This window comes from Eumetopias jubatus, unplaced genomic scaffold, assembly GCF_037043125.1.
Source record: "Eumetopias jubatus isolate StellerSeaLion01/CBP00866 unplaced genomic scaffold, mEumJub1_p1.0 scaffold_9, whole genome shotgun sequence".
Lineage (NCBI taxonomy): Eukaryota > Metazoa > Chordata > Mammalia > Carnivora > Otariidae > Eumetopias > Eumetopias jubatus.
This window is the reverse complement of record NW_028274815.1, coordinates 60,837,196-60,852,776: the sequence shown is the minus strand read 5'-3', so window position 1 is coordinate 60,852,776 and position 15,581 is coordinate 60,837,196. Positions and strand designations below refer to the sequence as shown.

Below are 15,581 nucleotides of genomic sequence, written 5' to 3'. Positions count from 1 at the left end.
AAAGCCCAGGGCGGCAGGGGCGGGGCGCGGGGCAAGGACGGGGCGGGGCGCGGGGGGGGGGCCTACGTCAGCCGCGGGAAATCCCCCTCCCGCCAGGCTGCCTACCTCTAGGCCCGGCAGGCGCTCGGGTTTCGCGGCGCTCCGCCCCCTGCCCCTGGCTCCCGCACCTTGGACGGCGAAGCCGGGTGATCCGGAACGCGAGAATTAAGGGGGTGGGAAGGTGTGAGCCGCAGGTCCCGAGGAGGGCGGGAAGGAGGAGGAGGCCCCGGGGGTTGGTCAGGCGGACTGGGGGTCCCGCCGGCAGAGTCCCTCCGCCGCCGGACCGACGCGGGCTGATTGTGGCGGCCTCGGGTCGGACTCTTGAAGAGGGCGGCGCGGTGAGCTCAGCCATGGCCTCGGGTGAGTGTTTCAGGCGCGGGTCCGGGCCGCGGGAAGGAGCTCGTCCGGGGGTCTTGCAGTTCAGGGTGTCGGGGTCTCGGTTTCGGTTGTGTGCGTTCTGTCTTTCAAATTGTCTCACCTGGCAAATTGTTAGCCTTTAAAAAAGTTACCTGGCACGGGCTTTGCGAGCGAAATCAAAGTCACGCTCTGTATTTTGATGCCCTTATAATAGCCGGAACCTTAGAAATTCCCAACGACTTGATTTTTAGGATTACGGAAGTAACACGAATCTAAATGAGGACGGAGAGTTCTCGTACTTAAAAATTGATTTATATTGAAATGGTGGTTTTATGTTTTAGAACAGGAATGAAGAACCTTCAGACCTCAGGAGTACTCTCCTTTTTTAGTTTAATTTCATCAAGTGCCAGGAGGTGATCGCTGGATGTGTTGACAGTTGTACAAAATGTGGTGCGGCTTTAAAAGTCACCAGTGGTATAACGGGTCTTAAGTTGCTTCAACAAAGTGGCTAATTTCTACTATAAAGCGGGTACTTTCTAGTTTACGGAGAAGTCTTTTTTTTTTTTTTCTTTGTTGGAAGAAAGGGGGAAAGGAGTATTAGAATATCCGTGCTTTAAAATAGGAGTAGAAATGAAAACTTTACATCACTAACGTAACAATTTATTTTCAGTTAACCGATGCGTAGATCTCTTGCTTTGGGGCGGAAACGAGTTTACCAAAAAACAGGTTAGAGGGCAGGGGAGGGAGTCTCATATATATAGCCGTGGTTTAGATCTGCCTGTAACCTAAAGGGAAGTAAATCAAGTAGACTGTGTTCGAGTTGGACCTTTACAGGATCCTGGCAAGGTTCACAGGGCCCTTTCTCGGCCGACGAAGCAGCGTGAGCAGAGGCAGGGAGGCCTTGTAGGGTAAGTTAGCGCTATACTAGGAGGCTGAAGGTTTTGGGGGACCTGTTTATGCTTGACCCGCGTCCTCCCAAGACCCTGGTTCAGTGACCCTCAGAGGCTGATATCTAGCTGAGAAGAGGAAGTAGAAAGCATTAAAGGATTTTTTTTTTTAAGGGGTTGAGCAGAACAATGCCATAGCTACTGCTGTAGGCCGAAAAGGAAATTGGGGTGGTTCACATGACATTTGATTTCAGTTTGTCTGTGGTTTTTTATGTGACAATACAAGTGTAGTTTAAAATATTTCAACTTTCTCTTTACCCACTTCAGTGACCCCAAACTTTCAGATAATTTTGTAAATTTATAATTTAAAAGCACGTTTAGATTAAAAGTGCAAAGATCTGAAATATTTGGCTAATTTATTTGATGACAGAAAGATTTTGTATGAAAATAGTAAAGAATGGTAAGGATTATAAGCATTATAAGTAAAAAAAGGTCAGACTGCTGGCAGTTTAACCAAACTTCATTGATATGTGGTATGAGTGTAATACTTCTAATTCTTTTAAAAGAGAGAAAAGAACTATTTACATAGAAGGTAAGATCCACATTATTAAAAAATGATACCATTTAAAATTTGTTTAATGGTACTATATTTTGTACTGTTGTGAGGACTGATTCCCTAAATTGAAGGGGAAAAAATTTAAAGGAATGGAAAGTTGTAGGGTAATTATCTTTTTTTTTTTTTTTTGCCTTTTCTGGAGTTGCATTAAAATGGGACTATTTAAAATATGACAGATTATTTAAATTGTAATTCAGTTGTTTGAAAACTGCCAAGGAAATTTTTAAAAAGGAGTCTGGGAGTATTTTTCTTAATCACTTGTAAAGGCCTTAGAGAGAAAGATTAAGTAAATTATAAATTCTTATCCTGTTTTGAAACAGTAATTGAACTGAAAGAGTAATAGGAAAAAAATTTTGCTTAATTAGTTATCACTGTCTAGTTTAGATTATTTGTAGTAAGGTAGTAGTAAAACCTCAAAAAAGTATTTTTATTGATTACCAGGCACTTAAGACCATTTCTTCTTTTCTCACCGGATGTCATGTAAATAGGTATGTGTAGCTGGATTTGTTATATGTAAAGTAACAAACGTAGAATATAAAAGTAACAGATCATAATCTCATTAGCAAAAATTTAAGTACCATGAGTAATGGGGAATTTAATATATAGATATATAAAAATTATATATATGTATATGATTCTATAGGATTTTAAATTTTGTTCAGGTAAATTAGCAAATTATTTAGGATTTCACAGATCGGGTTCTATTAAGCTGTCTTTATGGCCTTTTTGTTTTAACACCTTGATTTCTGTCTTTTGACACAATTAATTAGAACAGGTACTGTTAAGAAAAATGTTCCCTGTCCTATGTAGGGTGTGCATGAGCAGTCACTACTCTTGTATATTTATGATTCTGTTTTGTTTAAGTAAAATTAGCTATTTTGTCTGGATTTAAAGCTTCTCATTGTTCCTGTAGAAAGTGCAAAATATTCTTATGCACAGATAGCTCTGTTTACTTGTAAGTATGGTAAAATATGTTTTAAAATTTGATAATTGATTTTTCTTCACAGTGTTCTTTAGTATAGATCTGTTGTGTCATAAAATAGGAAGTACATGAAGAAATTGTTTTTATAAACCACACTACTTCCAACTCTGTGGTGTGGATCTCAAGAGAACTATAAGTATTTCTCTTGAGTAAGGGGGGAAAAAAATCAGCGTAATTATGATGCAACTTAATCATTAATGATAGAGCCGGAAGCTGGAATTGACAACTAAAGCAAATGACTTTTTTTAAGTAGAAGACTACACACTATAAACATGAAGGCTGTTTCCAAAATGTGGCACGTGAAAATGTAGAGACAACTACTGTATAAAAGAATTAAGGTGATATATGATAGGGTAAAGGGAATGAGTGAGTGAAATGGCTAAGGAGGAATTGTGATGAAACGATATTGGGAACATCTGGGGTGTGTGTAGTATCTTTCCCAAATACAATATAAGAGGCCTAGGATTTCCTTCTGTTCCATCCTTCTTTCATCTGTGTTCTCTGCATATGATTGGGTTTGTAGGCACATGACCCAAATACTTGCATGGGACATACTTATACTAAAAAAATTTCTTTGTTTAATTCATTTTTTTTTAAAGATTTTTTATTTATTTATTTGAGAGAGAGAATGAGAGATAGAGAGCACGAGAGGGAAGAGGGTCAGAGGGAGAAGCAGATTCCCTGCTGAGCAGGGAGCCCGATGCGGGACTCGATCCCGGGACTCCAGGATCATGACCTGAGCCGAAGGCAGTCGCTTAACCAACTGAGCCACCCAGGCACCCCTGTTTAATTCATTTTTAAGTAGGCATCCTGTAATTTTTATTTTTAAATCTGGCAGTCTTAAGATAGATGAGTTGGTACTGCCATTTATTTTTAATTTGATTAAATACCTGAGTAATCTAGGACAGCTTTTAAATATTTCTCTGCTTTTTCATTCTGGAAGTTAACATTTTTTTCAAGATTCCCTCTCTCCCCACCATAATGGAATCTCTAGCAGTAGAATCTCTGTTGTGAAGCTCTTGCATCTTTTATTTACCTTATGGTGTGTACATCAGCCAAATACTCATCTGAAAATTCCCTTACTTGGATGCTTAAGACTTGAGAATCAGCCTCCGAAATTGGAATAAATCTGGACTTTAGCCCATAATGAACCTGGTTTTATCCCAGTTCTGCCACTCTGTAATATAAAAATGGGAATAACTACTACAACATCTTGTTTTGAGGAACAACAGAGACAATTCATGCCCATAAATGTGTTTTCTTATATAGTGGAGCTGTTTGGAGACTCAGACCCCTAGGAAACAGGAGCTACTAGAGGTAGTTGGCACTCACTATTGAGTATCCTGACATTCTAGAATTCTGTGAAACCTTCAAAACTTGCAATAATAGAACAGATGCTAGATAGAAAATAGTCTTTCAAGACTTTATGAGAATGTGCATTTACTTTTAAATAATTTGGAATGGTTTTCTGTATTTTTAAGCTAGTGAAGAAAAATTTGACAGTGATGTTTGGAGGCAGTGTATCTTTTCTCCTTTGTCCACTTAAATGATAGTAAACATTCTGAAAGAAAGTAAATCAAAAATTTCTTAGATAGACCGTGTGTCCTTTTACTAATTTGATTGATATAACTTATCCTTCATTTGATTTCTTTTGCACCTTTTGTGTTAGTCTTTTTCTATCATGTGGGAATAGGCTTAAGTTTTCATTGCCCCTTTGTTAATTGAATGCCATTCTATCTATGTGAGAAATGGTAACTCTAAATTTTGATCATAATTAGGAAGAAATGGAAAAAGTGTGTCTTAAGGTAAAGAAGCTTATCACCATGATTCAGTTGGGTTCCTAGGTTTGAGGAAGGATAAATAGATCTTATTTTCTTTTTCTCCAAAGTGAGTAAAATTGATACTAAGGAAAGTATATATTGTTAGCTCCATCTGCTCCTTTGGCTCTCAGGCAGTCTGTTATCCCATACTTCTGCGAGGGAGATGCAGTCTGCAGTCAGTCTCAGCTGTGGTGTTGATACATTAGCGTGTGATCACTTGCTTGCCCTATTTTAAGAAATGTTACTGATAATTACAGTATTAATTTTGCAAACAATTTACCTTTTAAATAAATTGGTGTGATTGAAGGCTATCCCTATCATAATGCTTTTTTCCCTTATATTTGGCTAAGCTTTTTAGGGTGGGAGAAAAAAGAGTTAAAGTCGTCAGAATTTAAAAAAAAAAAAGTCAGATTTTTCCTCTGCCTAGTTTGTCACCCAGCCCATACTTGTACATGAATTTTTGGATTGCTTTTCTGGATATGTGTATTGTTTCTGCTTCTTTATGTTTTAGGGCTCTGGTTCCCAATCAGGAGTGTGTTAGAATTGCTTGGAAGGCTTTCCCAGAAATATGTCGGGGCTTTAAAGATTTCTATTTCTATTCAACAGATTATAGGTGGGATCAGGGCATGTATGTTTTTTGAAAAAGCTTCCAAAGTGATTCTAGTATACACCCCCACTATGAACTCTGTTCCAGGAATTTCATTGGATCTAAATATTCACTTGCCTATTCCAAGATGCATTATCTTCTTAAACTAAGTTGTATTTATTTTAGGTTATTTGTTGTAATAAGTTATTGTGACTTTACCTCTAGCTGTTTTTATGCTTTTTTTAAAAATTTGATCAATTGGGATCCCAGCTATCATATTTGCTAATGTCATTCATAATTTCTATTTCTTATGGCTTCATAATTTTGAAATTTATCATCTGTAAAATGGGAGATAATTCCTGTTCTGTTTTTATGAAGATTAAAGTTAAGAGGATCAAATGAGAATATATGTAAAAGTACTTTAAAACAGTATTATAATTACTGTAATTAATTTTTTCCTGAACAATTAATGCTGGTTCCTGGTGTTAGCCATAAAGTTTTACTTAATGTGTTTATTTCTGACAATTGAGACTCCATTTTTAACTTTTATTTCAATGTAATTTTTTAATCTTAAAAGCTCAAAGAGCATTTTTTTTTGCTTAAGTGCAAATAAAAACATAAATCTATCTTGCAAACATTTTGGCTCTATTTGAAATGTTATTCTGGTCTGTATTAGCATTTTACAATATTGTTAAAAATGTAGGGGTCAATCCCAGCTTTGCATAGTATTGGTTAAAAAAAAGTACATTGCTTAACCTTAAGCTCAACTTGCTTAACCACTTTGAAGAAATTTCAGTACTTTTCAAAACTGTAGTGATTTGAGATAATCTTAGTTAAGAGTACTTATTTTCCCTACAATTCTCTGATTTACACTTTACCTTCTTCCGCTCCGTACAAAACTACAGTTCCGCACTCTGTCTTCAGGAAGAATGGCACTTCAAACACAGTACTAAGGGAGGAAGTAACAGGTACATTATACTGATGTATGATGTAAATGATGTAAATGATTTATAGCTGGGAAGTATTTTTAAATCATAAGTACAGATAAATTAGACTACGAATAGGTATGAAGAGTAGAAAAGTATAGCAATTCTAATACCTACAAAGCACTATTTTTTTCCATAATAGTGGAACCTAATAAGGAAAATCTGATTAATCACTAATACGATCCTTCGATATTTGTATAACTTACACAAACAAAAAGATTTTTAGATTTTCAGTTATTCACTCCCCAGATATTTACTGAATATCTGTGTGCACGGCACTAATGAGGAAGTCACAATTCCTGCCTTCAAGTAGCTTGATGAAATAAAACAAGGAGCTTTTTTCAAGAAGAAATAAAACAGTGAGTCTTCCCTAAATTATAGTTATTTGGAATAATTGTCATGAACAAAATACTATGATAATTTAGAGGAGGGGAGATTATTTCCAGCTGGGGGAATATGAAACATTACAATAACATATTACCTGGTTGATAATGAGCGTTTTTACCAGTAAAGAGCTTGTACAATAGGAAGAATAGATTTCAAAGGTTTTTTAAGTACTTGATATTATATGATCACTAATATTTGTCATTTTTATAACTTCACATCTTTAAAAATTCTTTTATCTTTTAACAACTGCTTTTCTGTTCTCTTGCCTATAGACTTTTCTTACAAATACTTTCTAGTTTAAGGAAGTGTTGTGTAACCAATGAAATATTTGAAAAATCCCTATGAGCCTAGCACTTTTATTCACACTCTTCCCTCAAAAGTTAGCCACTTACCATTAATGATGTAATTCTCTATCAACTTCCCAACAAGACACCTTTATTTTTATTTTTTTAAAAGATATTTATTTATTTGAGAGAGAGAGAATGAGAGAGAGAGAGCACATGAGATGGGGGGAGGGTCAGAGGGAGAAGCAGACTCCCTGCCAAGCAGGGACCCTGATGCGGGACTCGATCCAGGGACTCCAGGATCATGACCTGAGCCGAAGGCAGTCGCTTAACCAACTGAGCCACCCAGGCGCCCACCAAGACACCTTTAAATAAGTAGTGGGCAGGGATTTATTTGACCTTTAGTTAAAGCACATAAATTATTTAAGATATCACTTAAAAAATACTGTTGAGTATTTCGAACTATTGAGAGGAAAATGTACTTTCTTTTAAGTACTCCTGCAATGATATATAAGGATGTGAAATATTTGAAGCTGAAATGTGAATTTGAGTTATTCATAATATACAAGGATATATAAGTATGTGACAGTGAAAAATGAAAGGCATCTGCATGCCTTACATTTTTCAGTAAAATTGAAATAAGTATTACGAACGTGATTAGGTTAAAGTCCGGTTTCCCTGGCTCTACGAGTAACTTTCCTCAGTAACCCAAAGTAGAAACTGTGGAGCCTCAGTGATTCTTTACTTGCTCCTAACCCTAATGTTCAGTCAGTCACCAGAAACTGTCAGTTTTGTTGAAATAATCCTTCACTCCTGCTACTACTACTAGATGTCAGACATGCCCTCACTGTTGCCCACAGTACTGTCACAGCCTCGAAACCGATCATCATACTCTTTCTCCTTTCTTTTCAATCTGTCCACTGCCACCACAGTTCTTACTCTAAAATGTCAGTCCAATCATACAGTTCCCCTCCATAAAGCCATTCATTGATTCTTTGTCACTTGTGGAATAAATCCAAATCCTTAATGTCCTTTGTTTTTTTTTGTTTGTTTTTTAAGATTTTATTTATTCATTTGAGACAGAGATAGAGAGAAAGCATGAGCAGGGAGAGAGGCAGAGGGAGGAGAAGCAGGCTCCTCACTGAGCCAGGAGCCTGATGTGGGGCTCGATCCCAGGACCCTGGGATCATGACCTGAGCCAAAGGCAGATGCTTAACGATCTGAGCCACCCAGGCGCCCTCCTAATGTCCTTTGTACTTTGTACAGATTTGTACAGATTACAAATGTACTCTGGCTTTTGGTTCCAACAGTAGAAGTGTACTCCACTTCCACTGTGGCTTCACTGGTCATTTTTAAACTCTTCCTCTTCTGTGCTGCTGCGCCTTTGGACACACTGTTCCCTTTCACTAGAAGGCCTTCCCTTCTACTCTCCTCACCTTTTTGCTTCATTAACTCTTTTTTCTTTGATTTGACACAAGCATCCCTGATTCTTTTGCTTTTACTATCATTTTATGCACAATTTTGTTAGCATAAACAAAATTTTGTTTTGTTGGACTCTTCTGTAGTCTAATAATTTGTGTTGTTTGCCTCACTGTTCTATAAAATTCTTGAAAGTACCAGTTGCTACGCCATCATGGTATCACTATAAATCATTTTCAAGAAAGCATCTGAAACAATAGTAGACAACATTTATTGAGTATTTGTCATAGGTGTGATACTTGATAAGAATTGAACACACACTACCTTGAACCTCACAACATGAGGTAGGTGCTATTATTATTCCCATTTCATAGATTAGGAGACTTAGAAGATACATTTCTAGGGTCCTTGCTATTAAGATATGGCTAAGTAGGACTCAAGGCCTCTTCCTCACACTGTACCAATAAGATCCATTGTGTTACCCTTTCTAAAGATTTGCTTGCATTCTAACAGGGGATAAGTCTTTAGTCAGAGAAATGGATTATCTAATTGTGGGAATTTAGAAATCACTAAACTGATGGAAGGAAAATGGGGTTTTTTTGAATGGAAGACATCTTCATGCCCCTGAAATAAAGACACATTGCCAAGTACCCTACTTGTAAGCACACTTGAGTGTCTTCATTGAACTTTTCATTTCTATAGTATGGATAATAGGGGTAAAGATGCATATGTTTTAGGCAACTTTACTGACATATAATTAATTTATAATGCACATGCTTAAAGTTTGCAATTTGATAGCTTTTGACATATGAATACAACCTTAAAATCATCATGACAATCAAGATAATTAATATATCCATCATCCCCCTGACTTTCCCTATCCATTCCACACCTGTTCTTAGGCAATCAGTGATCTGCTTTTTTTTGATTATAGTTTACATATTCTAGAGTTTTATATAAATGGAATCCTACAGGATGTGCTCTTTTGGTCTGGCTTCTTTCAGTCAGTGTAACTTTTTTTAAATTGGGAGTATAGTTGACACATAATGTTACATTAGTTTCAGGTGTATAACATATACAATTCATCCATGTTGTGTAGATCTTTCTGAAGTTCCGTATTTTGAATTACATCTGTTTTAGAAAGTAAGTAACTTATTTTCCTCTTTTGTGTCTTCAGTAAAGATTTAGATGGAACTGATTGAAAATTCTGTTGAGCTTAAAATGAACACTTCTGGAACTTGTTTTGTTGTTCTATGTATCAGTCCCTTAAGATTCCAATGGGGATATTAAAAAAAATATCCTTCTGCAAGGATTTAAATGCATTTTCATTTTCAATTAGCAGTCTTTTAGTCCACTGTTAAGGGTCTAATATAAAATCAAGCAGCTCGACTCACTTTTGGAGTATGGTGGTGTACTTTTGAAGACTATCTTCTTGACCCTTCTGGGGGAATCTTGAGGGATGTCCTTGTACTTGGTCTTAACGTGAGAAGTGAATATCTCTGAAGTGGGGATCTCGGAACTTCACACTGGCATTAGTTCTTGATATTAAATGATAAAGTGCTAACCAACAAATATGATTTGAGTGACTTGTGTTAACACTGTATAGGAGCTCAGTATGAATGGGAGAAGAGGCACCTTTACCATCCAATCTTGGGTAATTATATTTCAACCTTATTATTTAATATTGAGAGGGAAAATTTTTTAGTCTGCTATTTTGAAAAAAAACCAAAATGGTCAAATCCATTATTACTGCTATCATAATCTCACCCTCCTCCTTTTTTAAATTTTCAGGTGGGTATAACCCATGTATAGAGATCATTGAACAGCCCAGGCAGAGGGGCATGCGTTTTAGATACAAATGTGAAGGGCGATCAGCAGGCAGCATTCCAGGGGAGCACAGCACAGAGAACAACCGAACATACCCATCTATCCAGGTAATAGACCATTCTCCTGTGTGTATCTAACTCTTGATTGCTCCATATTTTATCTATAGCAATTATATTGAAAGGCCCAGTTTATTCACAGTGTGCTCTCATTTCTACTGTGGCTTACATGTATACTTTCAACGGATATTTATGATATAACAGTGAATATAAGAGCATGGCATTCAGTGGCCCAACATCCAAGTATTTTCTCTCGCTCCGTGATAATATTTTGGTATAGCTTGTTTTAAAAAGAAAATAAGCAGAATCAAATGAAAGTAGTGCAGAAAATAATATGCCAAGGAACTGAGAGGTAAATTCTTCCCTTCTAGTATTCCCTGGAAAGTTCCATCCAAACGGTATTTGCCAGTCAGTTGGGCTTTATTTATCTAGTGCTAACTACGTTATATAAATTGAACTCTCATTTAGTAGGTCAGTTCTGAATGAGATCAATTTATGGATCATATATTTAATTTCCTCCTTTTTCAGATTATGAACTATTACGGAAAGGGAAAAGTGAGAATTACATTAGTAACAAAGAATGACCCATATAAACCTCATCCTCATGATTTAGTAGGAAAAGACTGCAGAGATGGCTACTATGAAGCAGAATTTGGACAAGAACGCAGACCCTTGTTGTAAGTATGCAGTCACAGACGTCTTTAGGAATAGGATAAGCAGAGGATGCTTGGTTTCCTGTACATGTACATCTGTTATTTCTTAGCCAAATAAAGTAATTTCTCGTTCTACTTCTGTTTACTGTAGTATACATTTAAATTTTCTTACCACTTGTATTAGAACTATCCTTTTATTCTTTATTAGTAGACACAGCCCATGATGGTAGCAGGAATACTTATTTATTGCTACTAAAGGTAAACATAAACTTATTTTATGCTGTGATTTTCTTTCTTAGTGTGCACAATCTCTGAAAAGTTTTCTTTCATATATTTTTACTTTGTCCTTTCATTAATAGTTAAAAATTACCAGATATGAGAAAACCGACTGGAAACCTGGAATTATTATTTAGAAAAGGGCAGGTTATAAAAGTAACATGATGGTAGTTCTAAGATAAGGAAAAGGATGTAACACTTTGGTGTTGGTGAGGCTGCCAGAAGATGGGTCCATTCATCATGTTAGTGATAGTATAAATTAATAAAATCCTTCTGTTGTAAGCACTTTAACAACTACATAGGAAAAACCTGAAAAATATGAATGTCTCTTAAACCAGCAATTCTACTTCTAGGAATTTATCCTCAGGAAACAATTAAGCATGTTCAGACATTTAGCTATAGTTAATGTTCATTGCAGCTTAGTTTGTAATGGCAAAAAGTTAGAAGCAATCAAAATAATAAACAAGGAGGGATCAGTTAGATAAACTGGTACATCCATGCAGTGTACTCCTATGTAGCCTTAAAAATAACATTGCAAATATCTCTTTGTATAAAAATATATTCACATTATGTTAGATAAATAGGTTTTAAGACAGCATATGTGACTTAAAAAATCTTAAAAAAAACAGATATGTACATGTACTTGGTAGTATATACACTAAGGTATTAATAGTGGTTGTCTCTTGGTGGGTAAGACTGGGGTTTTATGTTTTTCTTTTAACTTATGTTTATTCTGTGATTCATTTTTTATAATGAACATGTATTGCCTTTGGAAAAAACTGAACCTAATTACAACAAGGAAAATGTTAGTAGCCTTCTTATATATTAATAGTAACTATCTAGAAAATATACTTTAAAAATATTCCTCTTACAATTACAAGACAAAACAAAAATATCTAGTAATACACATATGACAAGAAATATTTCCTATTTATATCATTTGACCTCCCAACACCATTTTACACTGTGAACCATTCCTTTCTTGGAACATTCTTATTTCTTGATTTCTGTGAGAACAGAGTCTCCTGTTTTATTTCCTACTTTTCTGGCTGTTCCTTCTCAATCTTAGTTATAGACAGTGAAATTCTTAGTTATGTCCAATAATGCCCTTTATGGTTCTCCTGCTTCTCCTCTCAGTCCAGGATCCTGTTAAGGATCACACATTGTATTTACTTGTCATGTTTATTTAGTTGTCATGGTTAGTAAAGTTCCTTTAATTTACAGTAGTTTCTCAGCCTTTTTTGGTCTTTCATGACATTAACATTTTTGAAGAGTCTAGGCTACTTGTTTTGAAGATTGTTGTTCAATGTGGATTAGTCTAGTTGCTCATTTATATTCATGTTACTATGAATAACATGAATAATATTTTCATGTTAACATGAAACATTTTGGATGAGAAATCTACAGAGGGGGGTGCAATGTTGTTCTCAAAATATCCCTTCAGGAGACATGGGGTATTAGTGTTTTCCATTGGTGATATTAATTGGCATTCTATTGTAAAGAAAAATTTCCCTTTTTCCCCTTCCCCATTAAAAAAAAAAATACCACTGTAGACCCTTGGATTCGTATATTCAGTGTACTGTAGTCCATTACTGGCGTTATTATTTTGATGTTCAGATTGACCCAGATTTGACCAAGGCAAGCCCCTTCCTCCTGCTCCCTGTGTCCTTTTGATATGCTTCTTTCTTAGAGCACTTCTTTACTTTCTGACACAGCAAAGTGTTCAGGACTTACTTGTACTTTTCTCGCCCCAGTCCTGAAATCAGTTTTTTCTAAGGAGCCCTGGTTCCTTTCAGTGAAGAATGGTATTTAGTCTCATTGTCTTTTTGACATATTCTCTTAAATATATGAAAAGCATCTCAAATAGAATATGCCCCAAACTCTGACTTTACCATGATCATACTTCTTTCTTAATGGGTCTTCCAATGTGCTTTATCTCGGTGGTTGCTATAAAAGCCCCCAGACATGGGTATCATCCTTGACACCTCTCACACAGGCACACACATTGAATTCATTAGCAGGTACCTCCTAAATAGTTCTTGAATCTGTGCACTTCTCTCAGTGATCTCTGTCAGCACCACACTACCCGTGGTCAAAATAAATGTAGGCTGCCAGAATAGCCTCTTGACTGGTCTTGCATCAACTCTTTTTGTACCTTTTCCCCTAAGATCTGTCCTCCACTTTAGCCAAGGTGATCTTTTTTAAAAATTAATTTATTCAGAGTGATCTTTTTTTTTTAAAGATTTTATGTATTTATTTGAGAGAGAGAGAATGAGAGACAGAGAGCATGAGAGGGAGGAGGGTCAGAGGGGGAAGCAGACTCCCCGCCAAGCAGGGAGCCCGATGTGGGACTCGATCCCGGGACTCCAGGATCATGACCTGAGCCAAAGGCAGTCGCTTAACCGACTGAGCCACCCAGGCGCCCTGGAGTCATCTTTTCAAATAGAAATCTGATTGTCACATTCCCATTTAAAACATTTTAAGGGCTTTATGTGGCTCTTGGAAAAAGGGCAGTATTCCTTATTGGCCTACAGGGACCACAGGGTCTGCTTGTATGTTTAGCCCTCTGTCCTGTGCTCCCCTTGAACTCTATACTCCAGTCCCAGAGGCCTTCCTTTAGTTTCCTGTGCTCACAAGACTCTTCTGTAGGGGCCTTTGCTTGTTCTGTTCCTTCTTCCTGAAGTCTCTTTCTCTCCTCTTCCCCTCGTTCATTTCTGTTTATGTTAAGTACCACTTTGTACAGTAAGCCTCTCTGTCCTTCCTGAATTTATCAACTCTCCTGTTATAGGCTCCCGTGACACTGTATATCTCCTTTATAAAAGTTGTCATGATTTCAGTTTAGCATTTTTTGCATGTGATTATTTAATATTGATCTAAGTGCTTCCCTAGACTAGAGGTCAGCAAACTTTCTCTGTTAAGAGCCAGATAGTAAATATTTTGGGCTTTGCAGGCTATATGGTCTCTGTTGCATCTGTTCAATTCTGTTATAGCATGAGAGCACACATAGACAATATGTAACCAAATCAGCTTGTCTGTGTTCCAAAAAATCTTTATTTAGAAAAACAGGTGGTAGGCCCGGGTATGGTCCATGGGCCACAGTTTGTAAACCTCTGCACTAGAATAAGCTCCTTGAGGAGAGGGATTGTAATGCCCATTTCTAGAGTGTTTGGTACAGAGTAGGAATTCCAAAATTTTTTGAATGACTGAATCAATGAATGAATGAGTAATTGATTCAAATAATCTTCATGATCCTTGGTTTCCTCATGTCAGAATTTCAAAAATCCCTACCACTTCTAATATTCTGTGAATAGCAGTCAAATACGATTTTTCAGATGAAACAAAATTAAGTAGTGTATAAATACATTAAAATAAATAATTCTTTAAGATCTTTTGTCAAAGAAAAAGTGAGAACCAAGCTATGAATCTCTCAAAGAAATGGGATACTTTTGAAGAAGAGGATTATGGGTTTCAGGATTTTGAGAAAGGATTATGAATTCAAGATTTATTTTTTAATTATTGGAGGTAGAGGAAAGAAGTGCCAAAGATATTTTAGGTGCTAACAAAATGACAAGTACAGTGAAGGTGCAGAACATAAACATAAGGCACCATGAGATGGAGAGGAGCAAACGAGGCAGGCAGCCTCCTGTTGCCCAAGTGCCATGTGAAGTTTGAACAAATAGTAATGTTGTTATAACCAAGTTTTGCTTCCTTATTCACACCCACCCAACTTTAATGATGTCATGGTTTTTCCATGTGGGAACAACTATGACTGGTGGTGGTAGGGGAGTTCCCCCCACCATCATCTGTGCTACAGATATGCAAATTAGTAATATTTGTAGCTATTGAGAAGTTTTCCATAAATGACATTTTGAAACTTGTTAAATATTATTCATATTAAACATCTTTCTAATTTAAAAGAAAACATTTCAGTGCTTTCTTATGAATGATTATTATAATTTCATGTAATATAGCATAAAACATATTCCATTGCTACTAGTAGTGAAGTCAGGGCTCAAAAATCAAACGTCCGTGGAATGGATCAGGTGTTAAGAGGACTAGCAGGCACTGTAGTAAATTGGAGAGCCCTGAATAAATGGGGCTGCAGGTGCTCAGCTCCAACGAGGTGTTCTTGTATTAGGCTACTGTGGCCAGACCTTTAGAATGGTCAAGAGAAGCCAGAAATCCAGATGTTTATATGCAATTACTGGATTGTTAAATGTTAGTAGTGTGTGCGCATTTTTTTTTTTTTAATACAGGTGACACTTTTATGGGCTCAGCAAAACATACCTGTGGGCTCCTTTTACAACTTTTTTGTTTGGGAGGTCAGTTTTAGCTTTTTGATATTACTTCCCTGTTAATCTTCATCTATTTTGGCATATTTGACATAGGCACAGGATGTACCCTTG

General features: G+C 36.6%; 1 protein-coding gene across 3 annotated transcripts in view; it reads left to right on the top strand.

The window, feature by feature from the left end:
- Positions 1-110: 110 nt before the first annotated feature.
- REL (REL proto-oncogene, NF-kB subunit) overlaps positions 111-15,581 on the top strand; it is a 39,744-nt gene continuing 24,273 nt past the window's right edge. For 2 of the 3 annotated variants that reach the window (XM_028089702.2, XM_028089701.2), the window contains exons 1-3: positions 111-399; positions 10,155-10,297; positions 10,775-10,923. In XM_028089702.2, the coding sequence (XP_027945503.1) occupies positions 390-399; positions 10,155-10,297; positions 10,775-10,923 (302 nt within the window). In that variant the 5' untranslated portion in view covers positions 111-389. Of the gene's footprint in view, positions 400-1,029; positions 1,305-10,154; positions 10,298-10,774; positions 10,924-15,581 lie in introns of those variants that run through there. The other variant, XM_028089703.2, reaches the window with a different exon arrangement.